The sequence below is a fragment of the Manacus vitellinus genome, unplaced genomic scaffold (genome assembly GCF_001715985.3).
Source record: "Manacus vitellinus isolate BGI_N305 unplaced genomic scaffold, ASM171598v3 scaffold_39_pilon, whole genome shotgun sequence".
NCBI lineage: Eukaryota > Metazoa > Chordata > Aves > Passeriformes > Pipridae > Manacus > Manacus vitellinus.
Window position 1 is genome coordinate 7,174,982 of NW_021940534.1, and position 24,063 is coordinate 7,199,044.

The following is a 24,063-nucleotide window of genomic DNA, read 5'->3' on the forward strand; positions in this document are numbered from 1 at the left end:
TGGAATTCCTGGTGTTGCTTTCACCAACACTGAAAATGGGAAATGCTCAGAGAGCCTGCAGAAGAGGAAGGCATACATGCACATTAAAAAAACCTATTTACTGGTTTAGAAAAACCTGCCAGCTTGCTCTCTGTTCCTTTTTCAGGAGGAAAACTATGGATTATACTACTACAGCATTTTATAATTTCTATGAACCAATGGTTATTTTTTTATTTCTGAATCTAAATATCTTCCTGCTAAGGCAAACCAACATATGAAGTCACAGATCTTGTTTTTAAAACTGTTTTCTGCACCTTAAAAAAATTCTGAAAGCAGTGTAAATATTGAAACTGAAATGTGTTGCTGCACATTTTTATTTACTTATGTATTTTCCACTCTCTTGGATGTGGCAAAAATGCACCACCGAAACAAAGATAACTGCATGAGCAGCACACACCAATTTCAGAAGCATGACTTTCTATTTGCAATAGGATATAGAAACAATAAGAATACTGGGCCAAATCACTCCTTCCTGTGGGAAAACCCATGGCAGAGCGCCTTTAGGCAGGAACATACTGAGAGATTTCGCTTGCAGCCTTGTTTTTTTTTTGGTTTGGGTTTCCCCCCCTTTAAAAAATGCATCACTGAGGATGGGGAAGTGTTGGGGTTTTTTTCCACAGCATCTATGAAACTTGGAATCAGATAGGCAACAACCAGCATGGATGCCCTATGTCACACTGACTTTAGGACTGTAAACCTTCCCAGCTCACACCACATGTCCCTGCTTGGAGGTTGTGCTTGGAGCCTCCTTCCTCCCTCTCCCCAAAAGAAAACAAAGACCTCCAGGAAAAAGGACAAACAGGAAATAAGCTGGCAAACAGTACAGCCTCAGGTTGCATTCAACACTGGACCAAAGCCTCTAGGAAACAGGGAAGTGGTCACAGGCATTCAAGTCATCTTCTACTTTGAAGAAACCCCCCAGTGCCACATTCATCCTCTGTGAAAAGGAGGAAAAGAAGAGAGTGAGCAACTAAGCAAGAGCGCTAACACATGGTAGGGGGCACAGGACCAAACAAAAAATGCAGCAGCCCTCTTTGCACAGCCACACCGAGAGACCGGTCTCTTCTGCAGGAACACGTTCCCTCCACTTGCTGATGTTGTTGAAAACACGAAACTGGGGCAACTTCTACTCCACAGTGAGACTTGAGGGGCCTTTAGTTCCTGCTTCTGACAGAGGCCCACCTCTGATGCCCCACACAACCAGCTAATGGGAGAGTCACTGTGAAAGCAGAGTTTAAAAAAAAAAAAAAAACCAAAAAAAAAGGAAAAAACTTGTTGCTTCCCATTCAGTCTGTACAGGAAGACACTTGCTAGACCTATTTCCTCCTTTGGGATAAAGTGTGACTCCAGTGTATGTTAAAGCTGAGCCCATCAACAGTTACTTCTCCCCCTTCGCTTAAGTGTATTTATTTGTATTTGTTCGTTATTTTGTTTTGAAGACCACTCCAAAGAGTTACAGCTGCTTCTCCTTCTGGTGAAGAGCATCACAGATGAAGTGGAAAGAAGAACACAGGCTACAGGATAAGGAAGAAAAAAGGAGAAGAAATGGTGAGTCTTCAGAATCACAGTCACTTGATTTGCCATTGAGAGGCAGCTACACAAGCACAGAGCAGCATGTCCCAGCCCCTGGGAGCTGGTACAAGTCTCTGCTCCAGATTGCTCCACTGTCTTTGCACATGAGCTCTCCCTTTAGAATAGATAGGAAGAAATGCACAATACAGGCAAGAAGGGGAAAAACCTGGTATGTAACACAAAGCTGCTCATTGTTCTGCCTTCCGAAAAAAATCCACATTAACGTTTAAGTAGAAGCCATGTACTAATTGGGCCAGGGAAAGATTAACACTCTCGGCCAAATACTTTTATTGGTTTCACTAAACATGCCATAGTACTCTTTCAGAACACGGTGGGGGAGGAGAAACAGGGAAAAGAAATGACAGGTTTAGGAATGCACACCCCCACACACATGCATTTCAAACCACTTTTTCCCATGAGGCCCAAACAGGAATCCTGAGCCTTCTTCATCATTTCCATCTTTGCAACACTATTAGCTTAGTCAAGGCTTTCCCACTGTTGTTTTTTTTTTTTCTAAGTGGCAGGAAAAAAACCCAAGGATCATTTAAATGAAGGCCAGACCTGCTAGTATACAAATTTAGACGAGAACAGAACTTCAAAGAGGTATATCACATTTGAATAAACAAAGTTTACCATTTACCGTTTACCCTTGAGATTATAATACCTAAGAATCACTACACCACACTACAAACTGTTTCTGATGCACTGGTCTCCTGCTAAGCTTCTACACAGAAGAGCAAATTTTGCTCCCAGAGCACATGGCAACAATCCCAAGCACAAATGGTTGCTCCCACCCCAAAAGAGATGTGCACTATCACCCGCACTACTTTTTGAACACGATTTTGCATCAGAGCTGGCAGGAAGGAAAGAGGGTGAAAAGCCATTGTCTGGGAAGAAAAAAAGATTAACGCTATTCAAGGCACTGCCTCAAGGCAAAGGAAAACCAAACTCTGCCTTTGCTACTGAAGTATTGGTGCTGACTGGGCACCCCAGTGGTAGAGAATTTACTGAGAGCATCGCCTCACTGTGACCACTGCTGGAGCGCAGTACAGAGCAGCCTAGAGGGAAAGGAACACAAGCAGAGAAACACAGTGGCATGGAAGTATCTACTGGCTGCTCTTTCATTTACCATCAGCTAAAAAACTAAGAATGTTACCCCAAAGGTTTTAAACTTGTACCTGTAAGTAACATTTTCCTGTAGGGTAAAACAAAACCAACCAAACCCCTAAAAGACAACAACCAAAAGGAGTAACATCTCTTGAAGGGTACTCTCTGAGCACCAGAAGATGGACTGGTCCTCTTTCTATGAACTATCTGACTATTAGCGATACAATTGTTTTACATGTGTTAGTGCATGCTCCTAAAATAACCCCATGAGTCTACAACATCCATTATGCCTTTTCTTACCGAACTTGTATACAGACAGATACACCCAGACATCGAATAAACATGGCCATGCCTTAAAACTGAGCTAGGGACCACCTTCTGGTGTGGGAACGAGGCAGAGGAAGAAGTACCAAACAAGAACAAGATGACCCCCATATTCCAGATTATTTTGTATTCTCCTGTGACAAGACCTAACAGTTAGGTTAGATTTTAAATACTCAAACATATTTACTCCTCCTGTTTTATCATCTTGCAAGCATGATGTGATACACGTGTGCATTTGCTTTTTATGTAGCTTTTGAAAATCACTTTCTGGTGACTTACGGACCAGTAGGGCTCCTCAGGATTTTGGCTCAGATGATCAAAACCTTCTCTCCATCAAGCACATCAGAATTTTAACTTAGTTAATGCCTGAAGTGAATGACAACTCTGAATCACCAGGATACTCTGGCATTACATTGATGCAACGCACTGAAAACAAGGAAGCTGTACTAATATAGCAGTGAGACACTGCACGGCAAAACAGGGATGAAATTTGCCCATACAGTCCAACTAGTTCACAGCAATGCACGGAGGTACGACGCAGCCTTAATACAAAATGCATTCATGCCTATCTTCTTGGCCCTGCACTCCATTTGCTAACTTGAACAGGGAACCCACATCTGCCCCTTTTGCAAGTGCTGAGTGCCGTGGGAACAGCCCTCATGTGGGAGCTTGTGGTCTTGCTAGGCTAGAAAAGAGAACCAAGGCACAAGCTGCTTGGCACTGAGACCGAAAGTAAAACCCGATGGACCCCTGGCTCTCAACAGGAAAGCACAGCACATTTGGTAAACACCTCAGAGGGTTTGATCCAAGTCTGCACCAAGTTCCCGACCAGCACTGCCATTTTCAGGGATGGTAGCACCACACAAAATGCACAGCAGTAACTGCAATAACCTGTGGCTGTATTTAGGATCAACAGTTGCTGATGAATTTTGAGACTTTTCTAACACCTTAGCACTCCTTCCCCCTGACCAAAGACATATCTATGAGCTGTTCCTCATCTTCACTGTCCATATCAGCTGGTTGGTGAGCACCTGGCCCTCCAGAAGTCTTTGTCACCACACTGCAGTCACTTTCAAGAGTTTGTTCAAGCAAAAAGGATACTGAAATTTGAAGACAGCTTAACAAACCTGGGATCACAAGCACCACTTTTAGGCACAAAAATAAAGTCAGGGCAACATCAGAGTAAAACAAGTGGCTGTCAGCAGACATCCCTCCACTCCTTCCCACATAGACAACTGCAAACACCACTCCATTCTCATCCCTGCCTGCCTGCACAGCTGTCAGGATGCCAGTGGGAAGGGAGCCTGGCTTCCCTCAGTCACTGGGAACCACAGCGATGCAGGGGGAACACGGAACAAGGCACGCCTTGGGCTTTACCCAGCCCATCCCCTCCCCTGCGCCCTCCCCACTGGCTGAGGAGGGACACAAAAGCAATACTGTCTGTCCTTATAAGCTCTGCTTTGCATGTGTTCGGGGAGTGGGGACAGCTGTGCGGACGGCTCACAGAGTTCCAGGAAGTCGATGTGTTTCTTGGCTTTAACTCCAGTTTATTTGCCTTAGATGAAGTGGCGACCCGAGAAAGTCCCTTCAAGTCTCTCCTGGGCTGGCACTGGCTGCAGCAGGGCAGCACTCCTTGGGAAACGGCCCAGGGTCTCTCCCCACATCAATTAGCCTTCCCCACTCCAGTTACTGCATCTCTCCCTTGCATCAGGGCTGGCTCACATCCTACTGGGCAAGGGGATGGCCTTGGGACATAGTGTGGGAGAGGGTGGGAGTCCAGAGCACAGTCAGAGACTGAAGGGAGTGGGCCCTGAATGCACTTTCCCTCAGCAGGTAGGAGGGAGGTATCTTGCAAAAGCAGGAACAGGTCAGGCAGGTGGTGTCACACTGCCTGCCAAAACCACCACTGCCCACATGGCCCCGAAGGAGCTGAGGAAAGGGCAAGAGAACCGAGGGGCAGGGGGAAGCCAAAATGAGGACCAGTGGGCAACCCCATCACAAGTGTCTCCCTGCCAAACAGGCCGAGGAAAGGAAGATGCACCTGCCCGAGGGGAGCCCCAGCAATCCTGGGGCAGCATGGCCTCAGGGCACAAACCTCATCTGCTGCTGCCGCCATCTGAGACAAGCAAGAGGGGATGAGGGATGCAAAATGAGGAAACAATCAAAATGTAACCTTGTGGGTTTGTTGCTTGGGTTTTGTTGGGTTTAATGTTTTTGGTTTTTTTTTTTTTCATTTTTGCTTTGTCCTGACAAACCCTGTTAATTTAAATCCCTGGAGGGGAGCGAAGGGGGAGCTATAGTTTGATGTCCCATCACTTACATTGCTAAGCAAGCACTGTGCTGAGAGAATGAGAAACTTGTCCAAGAGCACAAGGGGTGAACTAGATGCATTGCATTAGGGAGAGCCAGATGGAAAACATTTCTGAGTAACAGAGAAGAAAAGCAACCTCCTCTTCAAACAGTCCAAGTTCCAGCACCCCTCGGCTCTGACTAAGGAGAGGCTGCAGGCACGCAGGGCAGGCAAAGCAGGACACTGGGCTCAGCTGGGTAGCTGTGACGGAGATGCTGACATCCCCAACAATATATGGACAGTCTAAACCACGGGATATCTTGTCCTTTTAAGGTGGGCCAAGAGCAAGCATCTGTGCAGCAGCAGCAGCACAGCCCCAGCCTGCCATCAATAGCCCCTGGTGCCACCGAAAAAACAGGGGCTCCTGTGCCATACCAACCGGCTGTGCAGATGCCCGGGCACCCACCCCCAGAGGAGACAATCTGTCCGGTTGTTCCTCTGAGCATCATCACGGAAACGAGAAGGCACATTAGTAACAAGAGGAAGAAAAGCCACGAAACCATGCGGTCAGGGCTGCTCCCTGGCAATTGGTGCCTGCAGCTGTTGGGGAGGGAGAGGGGGAGGAGGGAGGGCCAGTCCCCATCCCAGTCTCTGTCCCTCATCCTGACAGCCAGCAGCTCAGCCAAGGGCAGCATCGGACTCAGGACTTGAGGTGAAGGTTTAAAGCAAGTCTCTGGAGGAAGAAACAAACATATATTTCACCCCCTCACACTTGCTCTTCACACGTAGCCAGAGCTGCATGTGCGCAGGACAGGTTCAACAGGGATTAGAGAGGCAGGATGAATCATGCTGAGGAAGATACAGAAAATGTCCTGTGCTAGTGCCATGCTTCTTGTGCAGTGCTCTGGTTGCAATCCTCTTCCTCCAAGATGAGGATTTAAAGAGAGCTTCATAAAAGGGATTGAATGCACAGGTAATCTTACAAAAAACATTCTGCAAATAGGGTAAGCTAAACCAGGAAAAGACTCCTTTTGGAGTAGCTATGTCCCACATGGCATTTCACTGCTGTAAGTGCATCCATATGCTAGCAAACATCCTTACACAAGCAAGACCAAGGAAGAGAGCATCAGTTCACTTACTGCAGAGCCCCCAACTCATCCTTTGCAGTCCAACCACACTGTCTTTGCAGGAGATGCCAGCACACTCTCTGCTTGGAGCACCATACCGGGTAGCATGTCAAAACATTTTACACCTCACGAGATAACACAGTAAAATGAGAAAAGAAAAAGTAGAAATTACAGGGATTTAACCCCATTTCCTTGTAGTAGTATTGTTAACCATCATGATTTTATCACGAGCCTGTAAAATCTGATGCTGCTATATTACTGCACAACAATCTCAACATTTTTAAGTCAAAATTCTAGTTTTCTGGGTTGCAGAAGAAGGATAGAGACATTACGTGCTCGGCTCAGCAAAATACAAAAAGTAAACTGAGGTGAACACATTAATTTTAAAGCCTCAAGCTTTCAAGGATAATCGTGATCTCAGGTGCTCAACCTGTAATTTCTTAACACGTGGGGACAGCAACAAAGAGTGCCCCTTCTGTACACAGCATATTTTTTATTCTGGAAAATATACCTTCCAAAACTTAATTGGTTTTTTTAAAGAGAGAAAAGAATTGCAACATCTCAGCACGTTTTTAACATTTTACTTAAAAGCCAACATAGCTGCACTTTAATGCTACTTAAAGATGGGAACCTCCACCAAATTACCAAACTCATTTTAATCAGAAAGAGATTCAACATGAAACTATTTTGAAGAGAGAATGATTCAAGAGTTTGTGGCTCTTCTCACTGCTCTTTTCCAGGGAGCATAACTTGCTGACAGGATTAACTACTGCCAGGCTCACGAAGCTGGGAGACAGCTGCCACATGGCAGCCATTTATTACAAAGCTCCACTCCTCTAAAGTTAGGAAAGAGGCAGACTGTTTCATCTGTGTTATCAGCAGGGTTCCTCTGCCCCACAGGCTTTAGTGACTAGGCTTTTTCTAAACAAACACCTCCTTTTCTCCCCCACCTTGTTAACATCATTATCTTCCTGTCTTCTGTTTCTGGTCAGCACAGGAACTATTTCCCCTATCACATTCTCCAAGCGACAACAAAAAAAAATATATAATCAAGATAATTTAAAAAGTTTAGAAACGCACATCATATTCCTACCTCCCCCTCATCCCCAAAATAGGTTTTTAAATTAGGAGGTTTTAGCTTGAAATTTTCAGAAGCGAAACCACATGCCATAGGGAGGAGAGAGGTGTGCTGAAGCAAAGGGACTCAGAAGCATGCTGAACAGTCCTTGCTCTCCCATCTACCCTGGGAGGCACTTGTAATGTCAGCCTCCGACTGCAGTATCCCAAGCGGCCACACAGCTTTTATATGAGCAAGACAACTAGTAGTGCTCCTTCCTAGCTTTTATCTCCACACCAGGAAAACTCTCTGGAGACCCACAAGCCAAAGCAACATCTGTCCTGCACTGTACAATGCACAAAGAGTTCTCAGGTCAACCACCTCCTACAGTCTGCTAAGGACCAGAAACAGATACATACCATCTACATAATCTCTACGAGATACTAAGCATAGACAACCATCAGTTGCCATTCTCCTGTTATTGTGAACCAGAGTTAAAAGATACAAACTAGTTTTTTTAATTTTATGTGGAGTTGTTTTAGATATATATTTGCCACAGATGCTAGAGTACCACAGATCACTCAAATTGAGGTTTATTGCTTCCTCTAGGTGAAGGAGAAAGCCAGCCTTCAGAAAAACATCTCTCTCCCACCACTGTGAACAAGTTGCCACAGTTTTGTGAGCACACCCACTGGCTTATAGCAGCTGGGCCAATAGCCTTTGGGGTTGTTTGCAGAGCTCTGAATTCTGAAATACAAAGTTTCTTTCTTGGTTTAGTTAAGTAAATTAATTACAGCAATAGACAGTGCTGGCAAGCCTCTCCAAGTTGAGATCCGCACAGGAAAGCCACTAAGAAAATTTTAAATAGCAGTGCTACCTGCCAATGGCACTCTTCAGCAGAGATTGCTTTCTATTCTGAAGTACACACAGGGAAACTAACCTGGGGGAGGTGCTTCCAGCACACTGACAAAGTGAAACAGCATCTGTTAATTTTCATAGACTGCAACACGCATGCAAAAAAAGGGCACAGGGATCCTGTTCAACAATTTCTTATGGTATTCAGAAGTCCCTCAGCTTTGTCAGAGAGTACAAGAAGCCTTTTCAGAAACAATATATCTCTATCTGACCTGAAAAAAAACATGTATTTTCAAAACAAGAACTGCATAGTCACACACACACACACACACACACACACACACAAGTCCCCCTTCATCCACAACCATATCCAGCTGCTAACCTTCCAAGTTCCTTGCAGTATAGCTTTTGCTCTGGGACTTTAAAGGCCTAGCAGGCATATCTAAAGGATTTTACAAAGTACACTGGCCTGGCCTTGTAAAAGCTCATGAGGAATCCACGGAGGTCATCGTGCAGCTTAGACAGTCTGCAAACAGCATAATCCACGTGCTGGTGAGGTAAGGAATGACCAGAGTCGGGGGGATAGGCCTGAAGACTTCTGCAGTGACTGTTTCCTCCAACAATGCTGTAAACCCTGGAGGAAATGCCTGCTGATCTTCAAAGCCCTTCAGTAGGAACAGCCTTAAGTTTCCTGAACATGAGCATTCTGGTTGCAAGGCCACAATCCTCTTACACGTACAGAGAAAAATATAAAAACAAAGGAAACAAAAAAATTTAAAATCCACTAAGGTTAATAACTGCAAATAACCAACGAGACTGACCCTCTACTTTGCAACGAGCTGTCGGATCCATCCAGCAATGTTTTGATGCTCCTCGGCACAACAGCCACACGGATCAAGCAGCAGCTTACAATCTCTGCAGCTTTCCTTTTTCTATTCCAGGCAGTCCTCCACACGTGTAGACTCCTGGACCGCAATACTCAGTTGTTCGGACTACGAGGGGATGCTACAGCCTGTAGCTGCACAAGGTGTCCACCGTAACTATCTCAAGGCCACTGCTGTGTGCTGCACTGCCAGCAGAATTTTAGGTACAGCCTTCAGTAGCCTGACGGGTTTCACAGGCGACCATGAGTAAAGGGGAGTCTGGACACCTGCACACTGCAAAGAATTGCAGGAAGTTTATTTCAGGAACGCTGGGAAAAAAAAAAAAAAACAGACAAAATTGTGAACAGGTTTCTTCAGCAAGTGAAGTTTCAAGTTGCTATTCCTCCAGCCAAAAACGTCTGCTGCTAGTCCAAAACCACCCTCTTCTTCCAAAAAACCAATTCCACTGCTAGTGCTTCACACATTGCCATCAAGCAGATGACACAGACAATTCTTGAAACAATTCACATATGAAAAGGTAAATTCATTTCCTTCTGCTGACTCCCATATGTTGACATATAATAAACCAAAATATTAGCGTGAAACAAATTAGTATGATCTATGCATAGGTCCAAACCCAGTTCTGGGTAAAGTAGTAGTTGCAAGTAGAGAAAAATGAATGATGACAACAAAAAAGTTGATCAAGTGGCCTGTTTGCCCACTTGCATCCACCTCAATTTCCGCAGTAGGACAGCCAGTGGAAACTTAACTCATCACTTTCACATAGGTGCACATAGTGAAGCAACACTGAAACATCATAATCAGACCCACGATACTGAAAGTCACACTTCTTTTGAGGAGTGATGCTTCCAAATTAACATTTTCTTGGTCATGTAAACATGCACACCGACACAGCCATCATCTTTTAATTCTAAGCATGAAATCACCTTGCTTTTTTTAGTTTTAAGTCAGTACATACTATGAAAATATTTATATTTACATTGATATTGCTAAGGTCACCTAGAATCTACTCTACGACCAGAGGTGAAGTAGACCTTAAGTGTTTTAAGAGAACCACAAAGAAAAATAAATAAATCTGATATTATTCACTGATTAGGTTACAACTCTTTAAGGGAACAAACTATATTTCTACCTGAATGACAGATTCCATTCTCCAAACTTCACATAAAAATTATGTTCATTTTCATGAGCAAAAGTAAAGGACAAAGAAAACCTCAACACCAGAACTCATGTTTTCACTCAGAAACTAAATAGCAGGAGCTGTTTTCTGCTTCCAGTTCAGACATTATTGTTTTGTAGTAAGTTTTATATGCCTCATGGAACTCAACCATTCAATATAGAAATATACAAGAGAAGAATTCAAGAAATTGTTGGCCATCTCAACCTGTAGAGCAGACAAGCACGTATTCGAACGAGTTAAAACAAGAAACTAAGAGGAGAAAGACAGAAAAAACACTAGTTAAATAAATTATTTTTTACTGTAAGATGAAAAACTTTTCTTAATCTACCCACTCATTTCACACATGGTAATGCATAACTATCATTCTACCAAAAATCAGAAACAAGTCACCACCAGATTTGTTTCACTCGACCCGTCATCTGAACTTCAAATGGAGTTTCTGCAGATTTCACCATCCCTAGTTACTGGCAACTGAAGACAGAAACTGGCCCTTTCCTCATCTCTTCGGGTCTGACACGCCACAAGGGCTATGAAGGTAGGCACTTTCATAAACAGAAGTGGCAGTACTAACATGTTCAGCATTTTCACACCAAACTTGAAATATTATTCAATACAGACTTGACAAAAAAATCCACGAAAGCTGACGAGTTCAAGGGTTTCTCAGCAAATACACTCCTCTAAGACTTCCTAAAATCTCCAAGCATGGATAATTTCTAAAGTAACAAGGTCTTCAAAATAGCAGTAAGCAAGCTCCCTGAAGGGTGGGGTAATTGGGAGGGTTATCACACCTCTGGGGGAAGTCACAGGCTCTATCTTGGCAGTGTTTCATCCCTTCATATACCCAGGGGACTGATTAGTTCATGATAAGCAATTAGGCACCCTAGGGAGGACGGTTAACCGTCTTACCAAAACAAAAAGGCTGCACAAATGTAAGTCTCATTAGATTAAAGAAACACTATCTGCAGAACAGCAAATTTGTGTCTGTTCCCTTCTACTGGAACTAGCAAATACTACGTTTTGCCTACATATGGCACACACAGATCTCAGAAATCCCAAATTTGAGCACGTACTTGCTGCTAAATTGGTAACAAATGCTCTGAAGCATTTTCTTTCCCAAGACACTAATGCTGTGATGCAGGAAAAAAGGAGGAGGGACGGCAGGGAGGAATAGAGCAAATACTGATTAGAAGACTTGAGCTAGCAATCTCATTCATTTAAATTCTCTTCCTCATTGTTAAAATAGTCCCTTACCAAAGCTCAGCTGCAGAAAGCAGGCCCTGGAAAGGCTATATATGGCTGAATGCTGGTTGCATTTCAGAACGAAATCCCCAGTCAATAGCAGCCCCACCATTACATGCCCTGCTCCTAAAAAAACGATCTGGGAAGCTCCTGCCAGCTGTGAGGCTCACAGTGAAGCATTTAGGTGTATCACTACCCTACCCACGTTAAACATTTATCTCTGATGAAGCAGAGGGACGAAGTCACCTTTTGCCTGCCAACTGATGTAAAAGCTCCCACACACCCCAACAGCTGTCGATGGTGCTGTTCCTGACTTACATCAGGCTCAGTGTATTTCAAAGTACTCCGATGGCTTAAAATAAGAAGGAATGCTTTTTTCAATAAGACGACCCCCTGTTCTTTTCTGTCCTTTTATCTTTCCTTAACAGTTTGCCATTCAGTGATAGGAGGGAACCCCAGCTGCATAGCCTGAGCTTTTATCTTCTGCTGACCATGCAACAACACAAAGCTCAGTGCTGGATTTCCTGCTGCTCGCCGAAAGGGGCTGTTCAGCTTGTTTAAATATTACTTGCCTTGGGAGCCTTGGAGTTGTGCCCAAGCACTGTACTGTATCTTCCCAGCATCCATTTCAGCATGTACTTTAAAGGTCTTTAGGTTCCATGTACTATCCTCTCTCTCACTACAGGAGAAGCCTGATGCCTCCAGGAAAAAAAGAAAACCCACCAAACTCCTCCCTCTCTCTCCATTTCCCCCATTAATCCCCGTGCTTCATTCTGTTACACAGTTAACAGAAGACCCTCTTCAACCCAAAAGCATGCAAACATATTTAGTCCTGTAAACCAAACCAACTGCAAACAAGGTAAAAGACATTTTGGTATGAAAAGCTACAGACAGGAAGCTATCAATGCCCAGTGAGCAAGCAACCAAGAAAGCCCAGAAGCAAAAGCGGCTTGTGGTACAGCAGCCTCCTGCCATATTAAATTTATAGTCTCCACAGTGGATTTCAGAAGACAAGAATCTTAAAATATAACCTTCTCTGAATTTGCAAACTCAACATCAAGGCACTTTCCCATTCAGAGCAGTGATGAAGACAAAACATGGCTTTCACAAAACCAGAAAGGATATTCCTGCCTTTAGGAATTCTTTCAGAAGTCCTCCTTTTCACAATTACTGTGCCACCGGGAGGCTGAGTTCTGGTTACAAGGTCAGGAGGAGATAACCTTGGCCAATAGAAATGATCTGCATCAGCCCAAAGGCAGCGCCAGGCCACCCATTAAGCAGCCCAGCAGGCCCCACTGTTAACCTGTTTGCAGCTGATAACAGCTGATACGGATGGAGAAGAAGGACATAAAAATCCAGATTCACAATCTATTTGTGAAAGTTGTGGACACAGCCGCTCAAAAAATGAAAACTTCAGTGAACACTGACTGCAAGACTTGTCCTGTAAGAAAATGTCTCTCATATTCCACGGCAGCTGGGATGCAGAAATACATGCACCCCCACAAGCTTATGTAGAATTGCAGGAAACTCAAGGCTAGAAGTGAAAACCTGTTTTTAATCCATTCTGCTTCGCTCCAGCCCGCAGTGTACAGACTGATTTAACCTGATGTAAACCACGGCTGTCATTCAGAAGGACAGGCTGCCAGTCCTCACTTTACCCCACAGCTCTGGCCACATGTTCTCCCTCCAGCCTTGTGCCAGTCTTAGAGTTTGAACAACCGCACAGTGATCCAGGATCATGGAACTGTTCTGATTTGGGATCCGTGTTTGTTTGGGTTGTTTTTTGTTTGCACTTAAAAATGTACATACACACAGTTTCATCAACAACCTTCACGCGGGGGAGCTGAGACATCGTCAAATTACACCCTCTATTTGAGTGAGGGATGAGAGACCTGAGCAAGAATGTTGTTGGTAACTCTACTCCTGCGGTGCTGCAGTACCGGGGAAAGATGAAAAGATGTAGTGGAATGAACCCACAACTGGCTCCATCTCCAGACTCCCCCCTCCTGCTCCTGTTCACTCCCTCTCCCCAGCTCAGAGCTCATTTGCAACCCTCTGCCACAGAAAACACTCCTATTATTTAAAAGTCTACTTGAAGTTCAGTTCTCTCATTAACCTCAGTGAAAATAAGTTCACAATAAAATAAGCTACCACAATTAAAATATCTGCACTGCATTTCTCCGATGGCACCCCTGGATGAGGGGAGCAAGAGCACTCTCAGGCAACGAGTTAGTAATTTCCTGCTTACCTATCCAATTTTTCCTACATCAAGAGCTGGGTGTACCTTTTGCACAGTGCTAAGCACAAAACAAACATAACTCGAAAATATACCTCTCCCTCCCTGCCTCCCTAAGTCCTTACATGGCTGAATTAAGCATAATTTTCAACTCGTTTGTTTGTTTGTAAACATTTGTCAATGACCTTTTCCCCAGACACAAAATTTACCCCCTCCAATACCACTCATGCTTCATTAAATCACATCAGTAACAATGCTGAAATAGCCTGCCACCCTGTGCCACATGTACCAACCACAGCTCCAGAACCACCAGCACGTAGCTCACCTGGAGCCCTCAAGTACTTTAGAAACAATATTTACAAACCTTGGGCCCTTGGATTTAACATACAGCACAGTGGGAATGGCACACATGCTTCCACACAGGCAGCTGGCCTCCTACAGAGAGTGGTATTTATTGTAAAACGCATCACCTTAAGGGGACAGGATGGGACATAAGTAGAGAAAAGAAACCAAAGCTGCAGAGGGACAGGACTTGTTGCTTGGCTGCATGTCCTCAGGCGCTACTATCTCACATTGCTTACACCATCTGATCACTCAAAGCTAAACATGGAATGTAGGTAGCAAGTCATAACGCTGCGCAGGCCTGGAGATGTGACCCATCAGCTGTTTCTGCATTATAATTATTACACTGGGGCACAGCAGGACCAAAAGTTTGCCTGGGTAGATTTCTGAAAAGTTCTAGCTTGTTAAAAATGACAAGAAAGGCCACATGCCGCTTTCGGATTTATGATTACAGTCACTTTTCTGCAGGCCCGGCATTCCCTGTTTAAAATCCTCAATCTGCAAGAAAAGCATAAGGCCCAGAACTATTTCACGTTATTTGAAACAGCATTAATAAGTGAGATTTCACAAGACTGTAATCTGTCTCACCCTTCTTCATAAAACAGAAAGGAGTTTCACATGAAGATGCAGTGAAGCAGCACTCCTGAACCATCATTCTCTGAAATTCTAAGCTAGCCTTGGTCATTTTTCCTTCAGGCCACTTCTGCTCCCAGGCTTTCTCTCTCTCTTTTTATTTTTGAAGTTTCTGCTACTAATAAAAAAACCTGAAAACCTTATTGCAGTACATTTCCTTGTATTATCATATACTCTACCGAACTGATTCTCAGAGCAATTCTGACCCTCAGCTCCCACAGGACTTCAAGTGATTGCTAACTGCTTCTTTCAGCTCTTCCTCCATTTTATTTTTGTCCTGCCATGCACAGAGTACAAGTACAGGACTCAGCTTTGCAACTCTGGACTTAAAATGCAAGTATCTTCACCGGTATAGCTGGAAAGGAACACCTCACTTTTAGGCAGTCTGATTGTTTCTGTAACAGGCTCAGAACTGCTCAAAGAGTACAAGTTAGTAACGAAATTATTTAAGCCAATATATATTCAACATGTCTCACTGTCCAGGATTTGCTCTATAAGTAAACCTTAACTTATTAGGAATACAGTTTGTCAGGCAGTGACATGAATTTTAGTGCAAGAGATCAAGAGAGAAACAATAACAAAAATTGTAGGACAACAAAAACTTGCAGCAGTACACAGCCACAGCATTTCTGTGATATGAAACGTAGCAGGCACTGTAAATCCAGATAGCGCAGCCCCTTTCCAAATGACTGCCTTTAGAAAATTCACAGAGCAGAAGGGATGCTTTCAGGAGGTCACTTCGAGCTATCTCAACCTCAAGTTTCCTGTTTGACACCTCTCGGACTCCCCCTGGCCTTCCACCTACCCCTTAACCAAACAAAATAAAAATTTAAGCACTTTTAGCACATTCCAGACAAAGATGTGCTCAAAGCAAAATCATTTTGAGGGTCAAACACTACAGGGATATTGCCCAAACTTCAAAGACGCCATTTTTTGCAAGAGCAGAGAGGCACAGGGATGGCAGGTGGTTAATGGGAAGATGGGCAGAAGGAAGACACCAGTAAGCTATGAAGGAGTTTGTAGGTCAGAAAAGCACACTTGAGGCTAATAGACCAAAACTTCTGTTAGCACAAGAAGAGCATCCACCTCTAAGAAACCACATCCTATCTTATTCTCCCCATGCCCTCCCTGGTACCTTCTCCCTACTGTAATTCAGAACAGCAAGGCAACTGACGTCCAACCATACATTAGAAGAATTGGCTAATACAATGTCACCCAGTCCACCACATGAACAAAACCCACCAACGAATCCAGCGACTGGTTAACTGCAAATTTTTGCTTTACTGATGGTATTACACTGCCAAGGGTTCCCTTGCCTTTGCACACACACTGCCCTCTTAGAAACACCCTCTGCTCAAACCCAGATTTACAAATATGTGTACAGATATTGTACACATCTGCTTCCACCTGGTGGATTACCAGAGATGGAGACTGCTGTGTTTTTAAAACAAATGTGTAAACCCACCTCTAAAATTAGTTGCATGACAATTCTGTGGGCAGGTGCAGAAGGGAAGAGCGGTTGGGCTCGGGGTGGGGTGGGGGGAAGTTTGCAAGGAATGGAATAAGAATCACTAAACTGTTTAACATATTTTGAAATTATTTTTTCCCCCTCTTAGAAAACAAACAAAAAAGGGTTTTTTCTTCCGTTTTAAAGAGTTCCTCAAAATAGAGGAGGACAGAGCTATTCAATACTGCTCTGGGGTGCTTAACATGAATAAATTACTTCAATCAAGTATTTTGTTAAAGAACTTAAAATTCTCTTTCCACAGTCTCCCCTTCCATAATCAGGCAAAAAAGCAGTTTTTAAATGCACATTAAAATATGTATTACACATATACACTGTATATAAACAAAACAAAATCAGAAAGTAATTTATTAATTGCTGGCTGCAACTACAAAAATGAGGGGTTCTTTTAGTACTTCACCAAAGCAAATGAGAAATGCCAGGGAGTATCCTGAGAAACTCTCAGTTGTAAAGTCTTTCAGGTCTGGTTTCTAAAAATTTCCTTGCTATGATAACTGCAAATGCAGCTTTGCAGTAACTTCCAGTTCCATTTTCATATGCACATTTTTAAATACAGCAGATGCCTTTGGCCTGTGTATACAACATCCGGGGTATTTCATTTCTCAGGAAAGCCAACTCTGGAGATCCTAGAGGTGTGGCACATTTTTTTTGCTCCAGATACTCCTGACTAGAAGAGAAGGTAAATATTATTCCAGGCTCAATCTGTTTCCCTCTTGCACCCACAGCAGTTTAGTAAGATACAGTAAGCAGGCTATTGCAAGTTACTCTTAAGGGGTCATTACAAATCAAGGCCTCAGTCTTGCTAATGTACTGATACTAATAGGCCCATTCTATGGAACAGACCCATTAGCTTCAACAGTGGTCCCTGAATCAGGAAGTTTGTTTACATCACATGCACAGGTATTAACAAACTTCTGGGCCTTTGTTTTTATTTAGGAGGCTACTGGTGTTTGGTGCGGAGTGCAAATCTTGTCAGACAACTTTCAAGCTACTCTTACTCCATATGGAACCGAAGTGCCTGCAGAGTAAAGCACATTCATGAGAACAGCATTTTCATCTCACATCGACAAACCCCTCAACCAGAAATTCTATACCTACACCTGTACATCACAGTGCAAGAGGAACAATCATGCATTCCCCATGAGTGTTTTGCACCTCAAAGAGCAGACAAATACAAAGGTATAAAAGATTACTAAATTTCTTCCTCAAAATGTGGGACTAGGTTACCAACTTCAGTCTTCACAGAGCTGAACTGACTTACTCTGGTCTGGAGTAAGACAGACATGATAATGCCTGGCTTTCATTGGGTCATTCACAGTCCTTTTTACCTCTAAATTGCAACAGACATTAAGAACAGAATGCACTGGAGAAATTGCCATTGCCAGCTATTATCAGCTATGATAAGAGCTAGCTTATTCAACTGATAGCTATAACTTCAATCTCCCACCCGCTTCACCCTTCCCAAATCTCAATGTCCCTGCATTACAGCTTTGAGGACCAGAAGAACAGGTCAGACTTTCTCCCCCTTTGTAAAGATTCTGCGTTTGTTGTGGGTTTTGTTCTATTTCCAATAAGAAAAGAGAAGACATGAAAAGTGATTCAAAACCTGAACTCACTTTTCCCTCAGGTTCACTCTCAGAAATGGCTGAAGAATTTTTTTTACTACTTATTTTTCTTTCAAAAACAAATGTGGCCTGAAGCTAAACACCTGACGTAGTTTTTCAGCACAAATGGTTAAAGTTCAGTAGAGCCACATGCAAGAGAAAACAGGGCCCATAATAAAAGCTGCCTAGTGACCTCTAACTGGAAATCCTCCTGGTAGCCCATCTCCTTTCATGAAGAGGAACTTACTGACATTCTCTCTCCATTTTTGTCCCTGATGACTCTCTCACTACACCTGGAAATTAGGAAGCTGACTGAGCTCCCTAAAAACTGGTCTGGTCAGTCCCAGTCACCCCCGCTCCAAAACAGTGAAAGCAGACTGTAACATCTCAGACGACACTGATGGAACTGGCAGCAAACATTAAGAGTACCTCTCTTTCCGGGAGTCCAGTTGCTGTCACAGACCCTCATTCCAAAAGTCATGAGGTATTTTCAATGCATTTTTGGGGTTGCTGACTTTAAGCCCACAGGATAAACTCCACTAGCGGTAGTTCAAAAGTCAGAAAATGCTCGGGAAAAGAAAGCAGAAAAAAGCTGACATTCTCTCACAATCACTTGAGAACAAGAGCCACAGCCTTAGCACTGCCAGTTTCCCATCTCACTAAGTGTCTTGCAATACTTGTTTTTGTAATCATTTTCCACACTGTCTACACAAAAAACCTCTCAGAAGCCAGAAGAACTACATTCCTTAAATATGGACCCTTTCCAGACTCACCCCAAACCTTTCTGTGCGTAAGGCCCTACACATACATGAACATGCAGATCATTACAGGCCCAGCAGTTAATTCACCTTCAAGTCGCCCTAATTTTGAGGCTGAGCACTTCCTAAACTCCATCCCTGATGCTTTCCTGGCTCTCTGAAGGAAGGCAGGCTGCCTCCTGCTTCCTCATCCATTCCCGGTTGCCAGGACTGCACTGGGGCCTACCCACGCTGCCTACCCCAAGCCACACCGGTGTGCCCAATGCGTGGCAGGGTGTGATCACAGTAACCCCGACATACGCAGCATCTTTCTTTCCAAGAATTTCACAGCCAGTAGCTGCTTGCTTTCCAGTTTTTCCTTTTCAACTCTTTTTTTAAGACGTGGACACCTCCTCCCCCTCATTCCTCGTCACCTCCACTCAAAAAGCCTGAGGCTTGCTGATGCCATGGTAGACAGAAAGGTCTTTGAATACGTGGCTGCTGGCTGGTCTGTAACCAGCCTGGATAAGGTTCAGACAAGACACAGAGCACATACACTCTTCCAGAAACTTTAAAATCCAAATGCAAATTCTCTGCCCATCGCCTTGAATGTTGTCAGGCAATAAAACGCTAATATGAGAAGTCACAGTAGGAGAAGTCACCGGCTACCTGCCTGGGGTCTGATGACTGCAGGCAAGCCCTCGTGAGGAACGGACACGATCCAGTCACCGATGGTAGTTGCCTCCCACAGCCCCTCCAGCAGATCCTACCCTATGGACCAGGCCCCACGTTCAGCTCACCCGTTCCTATGTCTCTCGGACGTAACAACATTTGAGGGGCCATTAACGGCCTCCTGAACTCCACAGCAGCTATGTCCTCTCATCATCCTCTGGCAACGCTACAGACATAACAAGACTCAACACCACTAACTCCAAGGTACAATGAAAAATAAAGAGGTAGTCCCTTCCCAAGCTCAGCGCGTACCTACAGATGTCAGCTCACAACATATGCATTTATTTTCTTTGTATACTTTACATTCCTCTATGACTAAGTCAAGACAAACCCCACTTTGGAAACTTTTTAAGAAGAAAGAGGTCCAGTCCTTCCAGTTTTTGTACAAGGAGCAAATCCTCCAATACCCACTTTGTGTGCTTAGGGTCCTGAAAGCTGCCAGAAACAGATGAAGGATGGAGGGAGACAGAAGATTTTTGTGATGAATCCCTCTTTTCAGAAAGTTTTAGAAATAACTGTACAATCAAATAGATACAATGCACTGCTCAAATCAGTATGTAAACTTAGAATGGAAACTATGGCTTTAGGTTTTCTACTTATATTTCTTTACATATATCTAATTATATTTCCTCTTTTATTTCTCTTCTTATATTTTGACTGCAAAGGATAAACTGTCTCCTGTAAAACAAAATTACTTTTCATCTTCAAGATATAATTAACATAGGAATTGGTACCTTTGCATCTTTCCTATGCATTTGTGTCAAAAACTCAATGGTACAAACACAAGGATGCATACCTGTAAGGTTCCTAACCACACCTCTCCATTAAAAAGATTAATGAGCAATCTAACAAAAGGGTGTTTGCTTTTAGTGCACCCGGATTCTGTATCACTCAGCCCATTTGCAATCTGTAATACTGATATCATTTAATTGGTATTTACTGGTATTTTGGAGACAAAGGGACCTATGCTTCTCCATCAATCAGATTTAGTATATGCACAAAAGTCAAAACGAACCAGTCAAGAGACAGAAAAATGAAGCCTCTGGGATGCTACACTACTGTCTCTTGTGTGGTTAATTTTGATGATCTCGTTGAAGCACAGCCTTTAGCAATGTGCTTTTTCATACAAACATCCATAGCTCAGAGACGATTAATCACTATCTATTACTCACCTTCTGGCAACACCCACTCTAAGCTAGGCACCATCCAGACACATCAAGACAGTCCCCGTCTGAAGGTTTTGCGGTAAAAAAGAGCCATTTCTGAGACCCAATCTTGATGGACAGGCATCTACAGACCCCCGTGGTACTCAACACAGCTACTAGGATCTGCCAGAATAAAGCTGTTCACAGGATAACTTTATCACAAATACCATTCTTTCAAAAAGGGACAAGGTATGTATTAAATACATCAGCTATACCTACTTTTCAGTACCTGCCAACTGCTACTGGTGTTACGGTACAAGTAAGCCTTGTGAAAGGATTTTGCTGAAGAAATACAGTGAATCTTCATAGATTTATCGATCAGAGCACCTCACTTGGTTACAGGAAAGTAGTTATTCTGTTCTTCTGTGGCATTAGTAACTTCTCAAACAAAGAAGCCTGATTGAGGCAGACAGTGAGGGGCTTATCAGCTTAGGAAATGGGAAGGATGGTCCAATTAACTGCCAAGCAGTCAGACATAATTCACTCTGACCAGGCCAATGAGAGACAAGTCCCAGAAATGCATGTCCTGTCCATTTATGTAACACCCAAACATTTCCCCCTGGCAAAGTCTCCCCCTCTGGAAGTGTTACCTAACTAAGGAGCAAGCCAGCATAGGAAAATCTACCTGTATCAGGCTGCATCCAAACCAACACCCTCTCTGATTAAGCAACCACCTGTGGTACAGGAGACATTGCCAGTCACTAAACTGCTGAACTCAGGCACTAACAGCCATCATCAAGCAGAAAGCCAGAAAGCTCTGTGCAAGGTTATCCAGGGTACACACCACTGTGCTGTCTTCTCACATATCAATGAACGGGGCAAGATGTAGAAAGCACAAAAAGGAAAAAAAACCCTGCCTTGTAGGGTATAGGTAGGCAGGCTTCATCTCCTTCTTCTGAGTCTCTTCTGCTAGCACAGAAATAGGCAGAATGTTACTGAAGTGATACGACAATGTTAAAAACAAACAAACAAATAAAAAACCTGAAGGCAAACCATATGTAACAGCTGATTAGGAAAGCTGTGAATCCAGCCACACAGCTGCTCTTCATGTCCTCTGCCATGCTTAGTACCCCACTAGTCCAGGGGAAACAGGAGGGCACAGAGAAAGAGGAAGAGGAGAAATTTCACAAAAAATGCTAGAATGAAAAGAGAAAGTTCTCAGGGAACCACAGTTCTAGCTTGGGATCCATCACCTAGGAGGCAGCAGGCATTTAAAGTGGAGACAGAAGAAAAAAAGAAAGAAAAAAAAAAAGCCCACCAAACATTGATTCATAAATACAAAATTCATACGATGTTTATCAAAAGAGTGGAATCTTTATTCTGCAACAAATATGTGCAGGTGGCACCTGATCCATCCTTTGATAAGGCACCTTTTTTTGTATAATCCTCTTCATTTTTAAGGGCTAGACTTAAGACTGTCATGTTTAAAAACACATGCTTTATGCACTATGAGCAGGAGTGTAAAAAACCCCAGTTGTGTGAAATATTCACGTTACGTATGGCAACATCCTATTTATCAGCCAGTTACCAGGAGCTAAGGAATCTGTGTGGTACTAGCAAAGTTGCCTTGCAGCAGGGTGTTAGAGCAAGCACGAATCGGACTATATATGGTATGTTTACTGAACGATTAGGCATAAAAATGTTACAGAAGAAACGATGTCTTGTATTAGATGCTGGGCTTCCTGCTGCAAGGCAAACCATCTTGCTCGGAAAGCAGTCTGTCACATATTCCTCATACGCTTCTGGCTGCGGGTGCCAGTGAAACCTCTAGAAAACAGGAACAGGTTATGCTGCATGTAATGATTAACTACATGGAGGATCAGCACTCCAAGCTCCGCCCGCCAGCATTCCCTGTCTCCTTGCTGCTCTTCCTCCCCCGCTACTTTTCGGCTGGGACTGCTCGGCAGGCAACCCTGCGGAGGGGGCAGGAAGGCACACACACACACACAGGCACATGCTGCGCTGCCTCTGCGACGAGATGACGGGTACGGACAAGTGCAACCTCTATTTCTTAAGAAACAGCTGGCAGCAGGCGAGCCAGCGCTGCAACCCATCCGCCTGCCCCGCGTTCAAACCCAGTCGGCACAGGACTATTTCACAACGGGGAGGAGGGGGGGGAAAATCCTGAAAGGGCAGAGGGAGGAGGGTGTACTGAAGATGCCTTAAAGCACAGGAGAAGGTTCGTACCTGGCTTCGGTGTCCTGCCTAACCTGTTTTGTGGTATGTTCCGGTTAACTCTCCTTGTGGTCGAGGTTGTTCGATGTTTTTGTTTTTTTGGCAGCCAAAGCCAAGTTGCAGCCCCTTCTCTCCTCTGGCTCCTTTCATGCTCCATCACACTCCAGCACAAACATAGGCACACGGGAAGGAGACGCCAGAAAACAAAACACTGAGTTCATCACAGACTGAAACTGGATGCATAGTTTCTTTACTGGAAGGAACTGGATCAACTCACCAGGACCATCAGCCCTCAAGTGCCAGACTTCTCACCTTCATTGCTGCTTTTTGACATTTAGCAACTCCTCAAGAAACCGTCAAAACTATACAAAGTGGTAAGGGGGTGGGAAAACAAAAAAAAAAAAAAAAAAAAAAGAACCCTCAAACCACATACGAAGAAGACTGCATGCCACACAAATCTAACCAGAGCACAGTGCAGGAGCAGCAGCAGCCATCACAGCACCAGGACATACCATCATACCACAGCAGATTTATGTCTTCACTGTGTACAGTATTCACAGGTTTAATGGATAGCCCAAAGATCAGAAATATAACTGTTAAGCAATAAAAGCATCAACTCAAAGCTGTGCTGGATGGTTTTTGACAGAGGTTAAGCGGTTAGTAACCAGCGACAAGAACTTGGTGGTGGCTCAGTAGCCATTTTAAGCAGCAGACATACTAATCGTGGGAGCACAGTAACAAAAGAACCAGGGGCAAAAACATGCTACAAAAATGAGGACCCTAAAGAGCTCAGCAGCACACACATACCCCTCCATCGTGTGTAAAATAAACTTGGAGAAGCCAACAAAGAAGAAAGATGATTCCACGACCTCCAGAGCACAGCAAATCCCTCAGAGCAATAAGTGCTAGGCATCAGAAACTTCCTGGTTTCCAGGCTGTTGTTTCACATTTTCTGGGGAGTTTTCACGCTGTGGGAAAGACTTCCAAGTACACTGAAAGTAAGCCTGCAACATCCCCTTCCACTCCCACAGCAAGTATGCAGTCCATAAAAGATTAAAGTGTTGGAAACATATGCTTGAACGAAGACTCCTTTTTTTTTTTTTTTAAATCATATCAACAGTTTAGCAGTTGATGCATTTTCTCAAAATATTTTGCCATTCCATTTTTAAGGCAGCAAGGTGGGGGGGCGGGGAGATAGAG

The 24,063-nt window shown here is 43.8% G+C and overlaps 1 protein-coding gene across 2 annotated transcripts in view; it reads right to left on the reverse strand.

Moving 5' to 3' along the window:
• RREB1 (ras responsive element binding protein 1) overlaps positions 1-9,554 on the reverse strand; it is a 79,303-nt gene extending 69,749 nt beyond the window's left edge. The window contains exon 1 of one of the 2 annotated variants that reach the window (XM_008934487.4): positions 9,193-9,548. In XM_008934487.4, the coding sequence (XP_008932735.1) occupies positions 9,193-9,223 (31 nt within the window). In that variant the 5' untranslated portion in view covers positions 9,224-9,548. Of the gene's footprint in view, positions 1-9,192 lie in introns of both variants that reach the window. The other variant, XM_018077643.2, reaches the window with a different exon arrangement.
• Between the last annotated feature and the right edge of the window lie 14,509 nt (positions 9,555-24,063).